The 15,859-nt window shown below is 29.6% G+C and overlaps 1 protein-coding gene and 1 non-coding gene across 2 annotated transcripts in view; one reads left to right on the top strand and one right to left on the bottom strand.

Moving 5' to 3' along the window:
* Positions 1-4,459: 4,459 nt before the first annotated feature.
* On the top strand, positions 4,460-4,532 carry TRNAR-UCU. Its single transcript has one exon. It is a non-coding gene; the product is annotated as a tRNA-Arg (tRNA).
* A 7,426-nt stretch (positions 4,533-11,958) lies between these two features.
* Positions 11,959-15,859, bottom strand: part of LOC116022265 (neurofilament medium polypeptide-like) — a 7,263-nt gene continuing 3,362 nt past the window's right edge. Inside the window, exons 6-12 of the mRNA XM_031262897.1 lie at positions 15,641-15,751; positions 15,194-15,274; positions 15,030-15,107; positions 13,597-14,182; positions 13,321-13,433; positions 12,799-12,829; positions 11,959-12,529 (exon numbers count right to left, since the gene is read on the bottom strand). Of these exons, the coding sequence (XP_031118757.1) occupies positions 12,366-12,529; positions 12,799-12,829; positions 13,321-13,433; positions 13,597-14,182; positions 15,030-15,107; positions 15,194-15,274; positions 15,641-15,751 (1,164 nt within the window). The 3' untranslated portion in view covers positions 11,959-12,365. The remainder of the gene's footprint in view (positions 12,530-12,798; positions 12,830-13,320; positions 13,434-13,596; positions 14,183-15,029; positions 15,108-15,193; positions 15,275-15,640; positions 15,752-15,859) is intronic.

Below are 15,859 nucleotides of genomic sequence, written 5' to 3' on the forward strand. Positions count from 1 at the left end.
CAAAATTCCCCCCCCCCCCCCCCCCCCCCCCGCCAAAAAAAAGAAGTAACAACAACAATTAGCGCCATTTTACAAGTTACCTTCAAGTTAACATTTTATGATTAGACTTTTTTGTTAATTTGGCAAGCTTATGTGATTTCCACATGTTTTTGATGTGATGTGTTATATTACATTTTAATTATTTTTTTAAACTCTCCTTTTGACACATTCATCTCAAGTTTTTTTTTTTTTTTTAAATCTTATATTTAAATATCTCAATTTCTCTTAAAAACCTATCACATCAATGGAAGACAAAGAAAACTTGTTCATGACAACTCTTATTATTATTATTATTATAAAGAGAAAATGACATTTTTGTCCCCTGAATTATATGTTTATAGCCCCTCCTCAAGAATTATTCAAGTATTCACATTATACTCTCAATTATATCTAAAGAGATAATTTTCCTCTCTCAATTAAATGTGCATTTAGATTGTTAAAAAAAAAAACAAATATTTTATTCATGATTTAGTATTACATTTGTTAGTATAAGTATTACATTTGTATATTGACTCAACCGATTCGATCTGTCACACGAATAAGGATTCACGAGACGACCTCACACAAGTGTGACCCAAAAAAATAGATTGTTAATGATGGTGATGAAATAATCAAAATAATTGAAATATTGAAAACGTAAGAAAAATTTGTTAGAGCAACACCATAGTTTGATGTTGTTGTCAAAATTTCCACTAGCTAGAACAAAGAGGGGAGAGAAAAAGAGAAAAAAAAATTAGACAAAAGTATTTTTAAAAAATTGTTATATGACCCATCGAGCCCGTGCACTTAGTCAAGTTCGCGCACCAATGCAATTTTTTTATTTGATTTTTTACAGTGCCCACAAAAAAACTTAATTTATGCATTTTTTCCCCCATCTTTCTCCTATATTCTCTCCCTTCCAACTCAGCATCTTTTTCCTACAAATGTGCAAAAACAAAAACTCTAAGAGCATCCTTATCAATGGAGTTTATTCGAGGTATTTGAGGAGTTTTTGTAAGTGTAAGTAGGAAAGAGAAAATGGGAGGGAAGGAAAAAAAAAACTAATTTAAAAAAAAATTAAAATTCAAGCCTGTTAGGCGCGTCTGACGCGCCCGAGTGGGCGCCTACTGTGAGCATAACGCGCACAACAGGAATATGAGCATAACCTCAGTATTCACCCCAACTTACAGATGATCCCTTCTCACTCTCTCTCCTCTCCTCTCTCCTAACATGGCATTTAATCTGACATGATCTCCCCAAATAACCATTGGTGGTGATGCTCTAATAAACCTTGGATGAGGTTGTCCTTAGCTCCTAGCTCAATTCCAAACAAGCTAACTCTGGTTGAGTTCCAGTTGTTCGGTAGAGTTTGTTATCAATGGTTACGTTGTATTTTTGACATTTGTATAAAAGTTATTTGAGATGTAATAAGAAACACAGAGATCAATAAACTTCTTTCTTCTTTATTCTCAATCTCTGTTTTAAAAAAGATAGAAAAAAACTGCACAATGACAAAATATGAACTAAATTAACATTTTAACAAAAAGGAAAAGGCTAGAAACCATAAATTTAGATTAAAAAAAAAACAACAATAATAATAGCCAAGTATATTGTGCTCAGATAGCATGTAATAACTCTCATATATGGGAGGTCATGAGATCGCTGTGAGCGCATAAATATAATATAAACATAAATGTGCAGTCCAACTATTAGCTTAGGCTTTTAGTTGGATGGAGCACATGATTCAATTTGGTATCAGAGCCATGCAAAAGGTCATGGGTTCGAATTTCCGCGCCACCCGAAAAATAATAGTATCGGAACCCACATGAAAAAAGTAACTTAAAAATTAATCAATGAATTAATTATTGTGACAAAAAGGTGGATCGTCCACCCCAGGCTCCATGAAAAAAGTGTTAACTGACACTCACAATGAGTCACCCTTATTTTGAGAGGTTTAATTTCTCTTCGATTATTGATTTCTTGTGACAATTTCACCTGTACGACTAGTTTAATATTGCCTGAGCATCATGAGTCAATTCTATTTTAATTTGATGTGGAATGCATAGGGTCAATTGGAGTGTGATTGGGGTTTTTTAATTGAAAGGCACAAGAAAAGGTGAATCCTATCATCATGAAATGGACGACAGGGGTTTTTTAATTGAAACTGCTGAAATATAATTAAACGCATCGCACCCAGTATTAGTTGCTCTTGGTTGACTGCTTCAACAAAAAGCCTACCTTATTTCCTCCGTTTTGATTCATACAATGTTGTTCCCTCCCTTGTCTTAGATACGCTGCGTTGACTGAACCGATGGTTCATTTTAAACAGCTTAACTGTTTTTTTTTTTTTTATTTCAATTATATTTGAATATGTATATAACATTTTTTCTTGTGACTGAGAATTTGAGACAAGCTCGCAGTCATTACTTAAGAGTATGCACTAGGTAAATCTTGACTTGTGATTCTAATTAGCAAAGAATTACTTATCGACTCAAACCAAAAAGGCTAATATGTCAGTCCCACTAAGTCCTTTAATCCATATATAACATACTTACACTCATGCATGTGTAGTGTAATTATACTTTTATATAAAGCACTTATTTTAGACCTCTCATATACACACACTCTCTCTCCTCAATTTCAATCATCTTTATTTACTATCATATCTAAATATATCTTTTAAAAAGAGATTTTATTTTGTATATATTTTTAAATTTTAACTCAATCTTAACAATACATAAATATATTATGAGTTATGACCACTCGATGACTCAATATAATATAAAATATCAATATTGATGTAATTTTATACCTTTTATGTAAATGGAAAATATTTGTTTATCTAAGTAAATTTTGAGTTGATATCTAATGCTTTGAGGTTAATCCACTAAGCTATTCATCTTTTTGAAAAGCCATTTTAAAGGATAATAAACGAGTTGGCAATGAGTCAAGAATTACTTATATAAAATTTAACCAATTCAACATAAAGTTTATCCACTTAAATTATCATTTTTTTTCTCAAAAAATGATATTATTACTTAAACAATCATTACAAGATACAACAAATTATACCATGGGTTATGATTCACCTTGCATCATGGAGCATAGTTCATAATTATAATATTGTAAATTATTTAAAATTTAGATGTATCAAATATGAGTGAAGGTTCATTAAAATGACATGGAAAACCAATTATCACTTCTTTTTTTTTTTTGAAAACAAAACCGATTATCACTTAAACATATTAGTATCTTTTATATATATATATATATAGTATATTATTTCAATAAATGTGTATAAATATACAAAATTATCTTCTCACATGAGAGAATTCAAATCTAATTTGATCAGACCTAATTTGATAATAGTAAACTTCACTAAAAATGTTATCTCAAAGTATACCAATTTTTCAACCAAAAAAAAAAAAATCATCATGGAGAGAAGTCATAATTAATAGAAAACAATCACAAAAAGAAGCCATTATAGCCCAAATTTTTCAAATGGAAAACAGAATAGGAGAGTAAAATTGAAAAGTATTCATGTTTAAAAAATAAATTTAAAAATGTTTCTATTTAATTAGAAAATAAAATATAAAAGAATCATTGTTAGGAAAAAAGACTAATAGTTTAAATTAGATCGGTGATCACGACTATGCTATGAATACGAATACGAATGTAGTGAACAAGTGAAAATGCAAAAAGTACTGCATATATATATATATATATATATATATTACTACATAGAATTGAAGTATAGAAGATGTGAAATGTGGTGGGTTGGGAAGTCGATTTCAGAGGGGCATCATTGGAATAGTGTATTTCTTTTCTTAAAGTGCTCCACCACATTAGTAGTGGTGCAATTGACAGCAACTCCATTTGGAATTTTGGTTCTACTTTCCTCTCCTTTCCACATTTCATCACTTCCATCGTTTCTCCATCTTCTACCTTCAACATTTTTACTTCCCCAATTCTCTATCTACTCACTAAACTTATCTTTAATTTGGAATCTAAAATAAATAATTTAACCATAGAGAATCATCTTCACACTCGTTCTTTATAGTACTACCCATAACCATCTATAGAATTTCTCATTAAGATAAGGTGGTTGAAAATTCTGACTACTTTTTAATCACCCCAAACAATAATCGAAAAGGTTGGGAAATTTGCAAATATCATTCATTGTTTTAGTTAGTTGAAAAAAGTAATCAGAATTGATGAATTTGCTTCATAAACCAACATTGCAAGAGCTCTGGTAGGCGGTCTCCAAGTCGTCTGCCCGAGCGAACTCGACTAGAGAAACTGAAGACACAACGAGCCGCTCAAGGTGGCCATTTGTTGGGTGATCTTCCTGATGATCCCTTGCATATCCCGTCGGGCGGCGACGAACGTCTTGAGGTTTATACAAGTTAAATTTTAATATTTAACTATAATTAACAAATTGGCGCCTATGGCCTAATGGATAAGGCGCTTGACTTCTAATCAAGCGATTGTGGGTTTGAGTCCCACTGGGTGTGTTACTAGTCTTTGGTAGTTTACTTATATAACTTGTAGTAGTGCATGTAAGCTAGTGTTCTATAAATAACACTTGGCATCAATTAAATGGGGATGATAGTGTTCTATATCTATCCAATAATAGCATTACACTTTTATATAAAACAAGTGAACCTAAGTCCCATATTAAGATAGCTACAACCCACAACATATATAGTGCCCTTTTTCAAATACATTTTAAAATATTACAATTGCATAACTAATCTATAAGTTACTTGGTCCAATTATTTTTTATAATTACGGATCATATATCCTTAGAAAGAAATAGAAAGGCAACAACAAATTAAATTGCCAAATTAATTCATCATTAATAATTTTTGCAAAATTAACACACAAAATGAACCAAAAATACTTTTATGATCTATTTAAAAACTTCAAAATGACTTTCCAAAGTCATTTTTCAGTGTTTGGCCATTAATAGAAAATGAAGTCAAATGAAAATACTCATTCTAGTCAAAGGATAAATAATTCATTGTGACATAATTATAATGTGTTCTGAGTTTGTTATTCGGAAGACATTTTTTTTATTCCAATCTCATGTCCAATTCTCTCTCTCTCTCCCCTTGAGTGGTGTCAAATGAGAAAGCTAGTCTCTCATCTGTATGAATATTATTTAAACTAGATTAAATTAGTCCGACTGAAATATAGTTATGGTCGGGTTGTGACAAATAATAAAAATCTTAAGCTTGCCCGACCAAACATATAACCCAAAAGATTTTATATATATATATATATATATACAAATTTTTTTTCATCAATCTCTTTAGTTTAGACTTACTGAATTTATTAATAATTGATTAAAATATGAATTCAACTTAGCCAAGCCAAACAATTTTTTTCTTTGTAATCAATTTATGTTTGTGTTTTTTAAAGTGAACCAAACAAAGCAAGATACAGTTTTCTAACTTTTGGCTATAATATATATATACTCTAACTTTCAACCAAACATTATTGCTGATGGTTTTATTAAACCAAGATCATCATAAAATTGGGTAAATTAAACATGGACAGGGGAGGAGCCAGAAATTTCATCCAGTGGGAGCCAAAGATGAAAATAGATGAGATATTTTGAAAGAAAAAATTAATCACATAAGAAGATTAAACCTCTAGATCTCTATTACAACACATACATACTTAACCATCTAAGCACTTTATCTTTGACTAATATATATCTATATTATTTACTTATATATAAACATTTACTCTATATATATATATATATATATATATATATATATATATATAAACATAAAAAGTCTCAATCAAGATTATATCCTTGATTTATGTCCCTCTTTTTGTATGCTAATAAACGTATACATTTTACTTTAAATGTTGTACACTTCAATGTTATTAGACAAAATTATCCCTACTACATTCTTGTTAATACAAAATTGCCCTTACACCGTTAATTTTTAACTCCATCATTATTACCATACACATATATCTATCATATCTTTTTCCTATTCCTTAATTATCATTTTATTAAAATCATTATATAATTAATTTAATGATTGACTATATTTTAATTAATATTCTATGAATGGTAAATCATATATGTGTGTGTATAAAATACATATATTATTTGTGTATATATAATTTGAATTAAAAATTTTAATTATTTATATTTATTAATATTTTAATATTGGGCATGAACTTTCGCGCATCATGCGTACAAAATACTAGTATATATATATATATATATATATATATATATATATGTAAGGTGTGAGGTAGGGTGGAGAGGGGGCCCCATACTAGCTCCACCCATGCAGGGAGTAATTTAAGTAACAAAAACAAGGTTAATGAATTGGGTGTTGGGCTGCTAGTACCCTTTTGGTTTATGGTGGCAAATTGGTCCACACAGCTATGTGGACCATAATCAAATGTACATTTTTAATGTATTAAATGTACATTATTTTTGTACTTAATGTATATTATTTTTATACTATGGTGAATAATATTAAATAATTCAACCAAAAGAACGAGCCTAAGGTACAAGTCTAAGCCCAATAGAGGGATTATTGCAGCTTCTAGACAAATCAAATAAGTTGTCCAAACAAAGAGGGAGACAAGTAACTTGATGGGGTAGTTCAAGTGACAACTGAGCTCTCTTTGTGGGGAGGAATTTCGGGAGAACCTGGGTTCAATTCCTACAAGTGATGATTCCCCTTGAGCTAGCTTCTGTGCCTCTTGGAGCGAACGTGGGTGGACCCCGGACCGTTAAATGGACTGTCCCCATACCACACCCCTTTAGTCTTTGCATTTTCACCCCCTTAATTTCGCTCTATAATCCAATTCACACTGATAATGCACATAATGAACACATTTTTGTTCATATTTGTTTATTAAGTCTTGGCTTGCCTTCATGACTTGTGTGCTTAAGTGGTTAAATTTATTATATATTCATTGAATGATACCCTTATGCATGATTTGAATGGATTTTGATGTATTTTGAATGGTCCTTTTGCAATCGTTATATCGTGCACCACGCCACCATGGTGCACATAGCAATTTGCACCCTGGTCCAAAACGACGTCATTTCGATGTTAGTGGACGCGGACGCGAACGACTCCAGCGAATTCATTATCTATAATACACATAATCATTATCTAGAATACACAGAACGTTTGTCTAAAAATACGCAAGATTAATATATCCATACAGGAATGAAATTGATTAAAATATTACATTAATGTCATGAGAGGAATTAATGGGTTATTGTTCATATAGTACCAAATAATCAATTTCATTCCTGTATGAATATATTAATCTTGCGTATTTTTAATATATATATATATATATATATATATATATATATATATATATATTACTATGTTAATGTACGTAATTAAACTCCTCTCATGATAATATTAAAAAATAAATAAAAATTCCAACAATCAAATTACTATATGATGTATATTATAGTATTAAAAATATATTACTATATTATGTTAATGTACGTAATTAAATTCCTCTGATGATAATATTAAAAAAATCCAAAAATCAAATTACTATATGATGTATATTATTGTATTAAAAAAATATTACTATATTATGTTAATGTACGTAATTAAATTCCAATTTACTATATGATGTATATTATAGTATTCACAAAAAAAATATTACTATATTATGTTAATGTACGTAATTAAATTCCTCTCATGTTAATATTAAAAAATAAATAAAAATTCCAACAATCAAATTACTATATGATGTATATTATAGTATTAAAAATATTAATATATTATATTAATGTACCTAATTAAATTCCTCTGATGATAATATCAAAAAAAAATCAACAATCAAATTACTATATGATGTATATTATTGTATTCAAAAAAAAATATTACTATATCATATTAATCATATTAATATTTATGAAGGAAAAAGTAAATGAATATATTAATATTTCATTGGAAATATAATTGGCAATTATATTTTTATAATTATAGTACTTATTAATTATATGGAAATGAATATTGAAATCTTTTTATGAATGAAAAGGGAAATAAATATTACACACGGAATCTGTTATTAATATTATGTACTAAAATTACTAATTGGCACATGAATCAGGCCAAATGAAAAATGAGATTAATAATAAAAATTCACTATAAATATAACATAGCTTTCCCTATGTAAAAATTAGTAACCACCAAATAATATATTAGGAAAAATTATGAAGGAAAAATAAATGGAAATGAATATTTATTCCTTTTACGAAGGAAAAAGGAAATGAATATATTCATATTTCACTGGAAATATAATCGACAATTATATTATAATTATAATTATATTAATTATTTAGAAGGAAAAACAAAATGATTTATTAATATTTCACTGAAAATATATTCAACAATTATATATTTACAATTATATTACTTTTTAATCAAATGGAAAGTAATATTAAATTTTTATGAACGAAAAGGAAATGAATATTACATGAAAATCTGTTATTAATATTTTCTTACTAATTGGCAAAGAATCAGACCAATTAATTGTCAATTATCAGGAAAAATGAATGGAAAACAATATTAATTCTTTTGATGAAGAAAAAAGGAAACGAATATACTCAAAAGAAAATAGAATATTATGAAAAATAAAATAAATATATTAATATTTTACTGTAAATATAACACAACTTTTTCCCTACAAAAAAATTAGTAACCACCAAATGAATGATTAAGAAAAAATTATAAAGGAAAAATGAATGTAAAATAATAGTAATTCTTTTTATGAAGGGAAAAGGAAATGAATATATTCAAAAGGAAATGAAATATTAGGAAAAACGAAATGAACATATTAATATTTCATTAAAAATATAACACATTTTTTTGAACACATCTTTCTCTATAAACAAATTAGTAACCACCAAATTAAATATTAAGAAAAACTTATGAAAGAAAAAAGAATGGAAATGAATATTAATTTTTAATGAAGAAAAATGGAAATGAATATATTTATAAGGAAATAAATATTAGGAAATACGAAATAAATATATTAATATTTCACTAGAAATATAACATAACTTTCCATATGAAAAAATTAGTGACCAACAAATGAAATATTAAGAAAACATTATGAAGGAAAAAGGAGTGGAACTCAATATTAATTATTTTTATGAAGAAAAAATGAAATGAATATATTTAAAAGGAAATGAAATATTAGGAAAACGAAATGAGTATATTAATATTTCACTGAAAATATAGCATAGTTTTTCCTAAAAAAAATAGTAACTAACAAATGAAATATTAGGAAAAATTATGAAGGAAAAAAGGAATGACAGACAATAATTCTTTTTATAAAGTAAAAAGAAATAAATATATTCAAAAGGAAATTAAAATATTAGGAAAATGAAATGAATATATTAATATTTCATTGGAAATATAATCGGCAATTATATTATTATAATTATATGATTTAAATATTAATTAATTAATTATTAATTATATTAATAAATACTACCCCATAATAATCAATATTTATTAACTAGAAGGTTGAGCAATCATCTCACCAACTTTAGAGGTCGTTGATCAAATTAATTAGTACATGTGTAGCATAAACACTGCAGAAGGTCAAATATATTTAATATATAATAATAATAATTTTTGTATATACGAATTGATATTCCTGTTAACGAAAAATAATTAATTTAGTGTAATTGACTAATAATAATTTCCTAATAATTATTATGGTAATTAAGCCACATATTGGTCATTTAATTTATTTTTATACTCCGTAATAATTAAAGTTAAATTATTTCTCATTTTTCCATATTTATTTTTGTAATAATATAATTACTGAAGTCATATTAAATATCGATCTTTTTAAGATAATTGTAAATAAACAAGTCATATATTATTCAATTAATTGAGTGATGCTTTTGCACTAATCTTATAATCAAATAAATGTACATGTTCAATATTAGATTTTTAAAAAAATAATTTTATCTTTAATTTTATTATCTAAATAAATAAAAAAAATTATTTGTGAATTGCACGGGTAATTGGACAATTATTTGCTCTAATTCAAGCAAAGAAAAATCAGAAAACATAATCAATCCAACCAATTTCATCAATTGCTCTATATAATATTCTATAATTCTAGAATGAAAAATGACATTTTCATCTATTGCATCTTCTATATCTCTCTTCATTTGTTGCATTTAATTAGTTTTGATTTATTTAGTTTCATTGATTTCACTTTGTTTCGATTGAACTAGCTTCACAAGAGTCAATCCAAATTAGTGATTAGCACCCCATTCCCTGACACTCCAAAATACTCCATAGGTCTATAAATTTAATTGACCTCAATGTTGCAATCACACACCACACCCCTAATTTTCTTCCCTTCTCACTTAGGTACCCTAAACATTGCCCATGAGCTCCAATCATCCTCTGGACCTAATTAATACATGGGCTTCCACCCTCGAGTCTAATCGACTTTAGACCCAAAGCCCATTTCCCCATCAATTAGAAATTGAAAATGTTTTCCAACCAAAAGCTAAGATATTTTAAAATAATAATTATAATAATAATAATGCAATACAACATATAAATAATGTAATTAAAGTATAAAAACTATCTAAATCAAAGTTATAGTATGTGTTCATCAAATGTCACAAATTTTTGTTATCGAGTTATAAACAAAGTTGCACTTTCGGTCTCTTCATTAACAAGTTTATTAAAATTTATTACGGAGTATTAGTTTTCAAAAACTCTAATTAATTAGTGCTACTAGTAATTTACATTATAATTCAACAAAACATCAAAACATCAAAAGTACTATTTTTTTTAAATGAAATTTTTTAATACATTCAAAAAGGTAAAAGTGTAAATTTAGATAAGTTAAATTTTCATATTACTAAAGTTTAATGCCACTCCAAGTTAAGCCACAATTTAAAAAAAAAAATGGAAAATTTGAGTGAGTTGAAAGATAAATAATTTAAACAGGTGAAATATGTATAGCACAAATTACAACCTCCACTACTTAGCCATCATTAATTCATTAGACCATTTTGTAATGTGAACTACCAACATAAGATTTATTTTTAATATACTGAATATTCATTTTTAATACATTGAATGATCATATTTTGAAAGTTAATTTTTTATGTATTGAATGTTCATTATTTGGTATACTATCAAATAGTGAATGTTCAATATACCAAAAGAAATGAATATTCAGTATATTAAAAATAAAACAATTATCAGAACCATGTTACACAATATAATTTGTCACTACTTAGGACGCCAACTTGGTGTATGCTAAACAATAAGAATGACAAGTTGGTGTTAGTTGAAATATAAACCATCCACATTGCAACCTGTAATGAATGAAACACAGGCTTTTGCTGTGGATGATTTAGACAACCTCCAAGTCCAATACATGCTTGTCCAGCCAACTATTACAATTGTTATACCATAGATCAGGATTCATATTACATTGTGAATCCTAATATAAAAAATATATACATTCAATTAACCCTAATATAAAAATTATATACATTCAATTAACACATTCTGTACCTACAGTTAACAATTTCTGTACATGTAAACAAATAACTTAATAATTACTGGCAATAATATAATAACTACAGATACAAAAACAGCCAACTACAAGTACAAAATGTGTTAACTATAGATACAAAATAATTGCTAGCACTACCCACAGTTCGGTTCCGGTTCCGAATCGACAGTTCCAGAATCGGCCGAACCGAAATCAAACCTTGTATTAAAGTTTCACATCCCTAAATATGATAGCTATAAGTACAAAAATTGTCACCTACAGATATAGAATGTATCACCTACAATGTCTGTCTGCACGCTTCACTCTATAAAATATCTACACACAATTCAAATCTTGAAAGATGACAAAAGAAGTATGAAATATGATCAATCCAAACATGCATTATGCTGCATTAATCTAGCTAGGGAACTTCAAGAGTAAGGGTGGATATCCTGATTATTACAGCATTTGCAAAATACAAGGGGGGGTTTGTTGAGCCATCATAAATGTTGGGAGCAGCAACACTTTATAGTCTGTAAATGCTCTTCTCTCTCTCTGCTAATAAAATTTAAAAACAAAATATCATCTCCTACACATTTCTAGACCCTACAGAAGCTGAAATCCTTGCACTATAATAAGCTCAAGTACTTCTACCTCTGGATGGATTTCCTAGTCAACCCAAGTTTACAATCTTCTGATTATGGAATGGAACCCGCTAGTTAGAAAATACAGTTGCCTAATTTAACAGGGGAGGGGACAACATTACACAACATGTGGGAGACACATTTTCAGGTCTCCGCACCTTGACAAGAAGAAGCCTGCATTTCATCTTTTACAGCATTAGCATCATCTTCCTCGTCATCTCCTTCATCTGCTAGTTTAGTAAGCTCATCCTGGATCATACGTTTTATCGATGCTTTTCTGGGTGCAAGGTCTGTATCATACTGCTTGGCTGCTCAAAAAACAAAACAAAAGATAGTTGTGCAATGTGCATTGATGAGAAAAGTTCAATTCCAATTTCTTACCAATAGATTCATAATCTATTCTATGCAAAAGCAGACCTTGTACAAACTTTTCAAACAATTCTAAATGGTAAAAAGTATGCAATCTAAGGTATTTTCCTCTTTCTTGGGTTTTTGTGTGTGCATGTGTGTGTTGTGGGGGATGGTAGCAGGGGGAATGGGGTTTCTCTAAGTGGATATATGGTTATGAAGAACATACCGAGTTGCTTTAGAATGTCTGTGAAGGTAGCCTGCAATGTCAAACAGAACGGGTCAATATCAAGGATTTCTCAAGTTCAAAGTGTATGCATCAAAACAACAAAATCCAGGACTATAGTCCTCATATATATGCACAAGAAATATTTAAATTCAGAAAGCAGATAGTAGTAGCAAGATCCTACTTTTCACACATGATTCCAAGCATGCATTAATTCTAACAACAGTACTTCCAAATCTACACATGATGTAGGAAAACAATATTCAAAGATCATTTCCCTTCCTCATTTCTTCCCCAACTATTAGTAATCATTCCCATTCCACCCTACTACCAAACATGCAAAATACTTTCACCAAACCCCATTACCCTTACCAAGTATTTGATACCCATACCAGTTCCGATTCCCATGTGAAAACCAAACACACCCTAAATACATCAAATGATTGGAATCCTGAACCTAAGAAAACTATAGGGATGGCAAATTAGATCCTATGAGCCCAACAAATAATAAACATCAATCCTCACCGTGTTGAAATCAACTTCTTTAAGGATTTCACAAATTGATTCTCTTAGCTCATCATCAGTTGGCTTTATTTTATCTTCCTTGGGTTGATCCTTTGCCTTCACAACCTTTTTCCCTGAAAGTTTGGTAAGATAAAAAGCAGCATCAAGAACATGAGAATACAAGGCAGTAGATGCACAGGGTTAGAAACGACTAATGTGTATTCATCATATTAACATGAGACTACATGTTTGAACTTAGATAAGCAAAATATGGTAGCAAAATACTAAATTCTTTACCTTTAGTTTCTTTAGGAGCAGGCTTCTTTGAATTTGAGGATTTTTCTTTTGCTGCTTCAGTCTTTTTCTTCTTTGAGGATGCTTTTGGACTTGCATCATCACCATCATTAACTTTAGGATGACTGGATGTCTTTGTGGGAGTCTTTTTGGGGGGTGGGGCAGACTTTTTTGGGGTAGCAGAATTTTTGGTCTTAGATTTTCCAGCAGATTCCTTCTTTGATGATGATTTCTTAGAGATCTGTTTTTTCTTAGGTTTCTCTTCTTCTTCAGATTCGTCATCGGACTCTTTTAATGCTGACTTCTTTGGCTTACGTTCTTCACTTTTCTTTTCTTCCTCAGACTCATCTTCAGATTCCTTTGGTACTGATTTCTTTGCCTTTGGTTTCTTTTTCTTAACCTCCTCAGGCTCATCTTCGGAATCATCATCTTTCTTATCACTGTCAGCATGGTCTGACATCTCATCGTCTGATCTGTCAGAAACACCATTAGCTTTTTCTTCATGTTCTGGTTCTTCCTCTGACTCATTTTCTGATTCATGTATGTCCTTCTTCTCACCCTTCTTAGATGCACTCTCAGTCTTGCGACTCTGCAGAACAAGACACAATTGATTTAATATTACATAGAAATTTAGCCATATTTGCAAAATCTGATTCAATATTCAATCTCAGGTTCTTTTCTCAAGTTTGAAAATAATTTTTCCTTTTCTTTCATAGGAGGCAAAGTAAGCAAATATTATACTTGATTGATCTTGAAATGTTGATGAGGAACAAGTTTTCAGATAGGACAATAAGATAAGCACAGCCTAGTATAAAGAGAGGAGAAATGTACAACTTAGGATATTCATTTTTATTTACTTCTTTAACAGAAAAGGCTAACACTTCCATATCAGATGAAGTTTAGCCAGAATGATATTCCCTGCAGAGATTTCAGATGGAAGATTCAAAGTCTCTGGAGTTCAAAAACTATACAGAATGATAGAAAAAAAGTGTCCACCCTACTTGATCACCTTCTTTTTTCCAAAGAAATGGTATTTTTGTGCTTAACACAAATTTAAAGTTCATAGTTCAGCAAAGAGGGTTAATGTTTCAAATCTAAGGGCACAGATATAGATATTGTGACAAGCCAAAACAGTTGGCATTTTGTCAAGCACAAGTTTCTGTGTGCTTACCAAAAATTTAAAGCTCATAGTTCAGAAAAGATGATTTAACATTTCAAATCTCAGGGCATGGGTATAGAAACTATAATATGCAATTATGCAAAACAGTTGACAAGCAAAAGTTTAGTGTACAAGTGTTTCGTGAAGAAAATAATAGACATTACATGACAGACAAAATTTATACTTGGGTACTTGGGGAGCACATTATTTGAACATTCATCAATACCTTATGCTATTAAGCATTGCATTTAATGCTATAGTTAACAACAAGTAGTACCTTAGCTGAACCTTTTGAACTTCCAGAAGCAGAGGATCCACTTTTATTGCTAGCCCTCTTACGCTTTCCCTTGCTTGACTGTTAAACAAAAGAGAAGATTTATATGAATATATTAGGAATAGGAGGGAGAAATGAAATTAGATATGCAAAATTTCATGTTGAACCTGCTCTTTTTCAGCAAGCAGTTCAGAAGTTGTAGCATGAGGTGCCTCCAAAAATTCCATCAACTTTACAAGTACATCTTCCTGCAGGGTTATTACCCAAAAACAAAGGTTGGCTATTAACACCTCAGAAATAAATTGATGAATCCTCGAGGGATGGCTTAGCACAATATCTAATAAAGATGGCTATTGCTATTCATCGAAATTACACAGCAAATATTGATGGTTTACCCCATAGGCTGCAGTTTTCAGAATTGGTTTGGAATTGCTATTTATCAAGACAGAAAGTAGTAATCAAGTTGCCAAAAGATGAACAATATAATCTTATCTACTCTATATTTGTATTTCCTGGGAGTCTAAAGAATACAGTAATCTTATGGAATTGTTGAAAACAGTAAGGTTATCTACAGATGGTATTCAAAACTAACATGCAGGAGAAAGTCAACAAACCTTCTTTGATGTAGCCTTGGCAACAGGTATGTCAAGTATATCACAGAATTCCAACAATTTCTCTTTTACACACTTGTCAAATTTTTCTTTAACCTTCATCCTTTGCTTTTCCTGCAATGAAAATGAAAAGAGCACATCCATCCATTGCTCCTTTAAAAATATACAATTGGAGAAAGGGGAAAGAAGTGTGTGTGTGTGTGTGGGTGGGGGAGTGGGGGG

Source organism: Ipomoea triloba, chromosome 6, assembly GCF_003576645.1.
Source record: "Ipomoea triloba cultivar NCNSP0323 chromosome 6, ASM357664v1".
Lineage (NCBI taxonomy): Eukaryota > Viridiplantae > Streptophyta > Magnoliopsida > Solanales > Convolvulaceae > Ipomoea > Ipomoea triloba.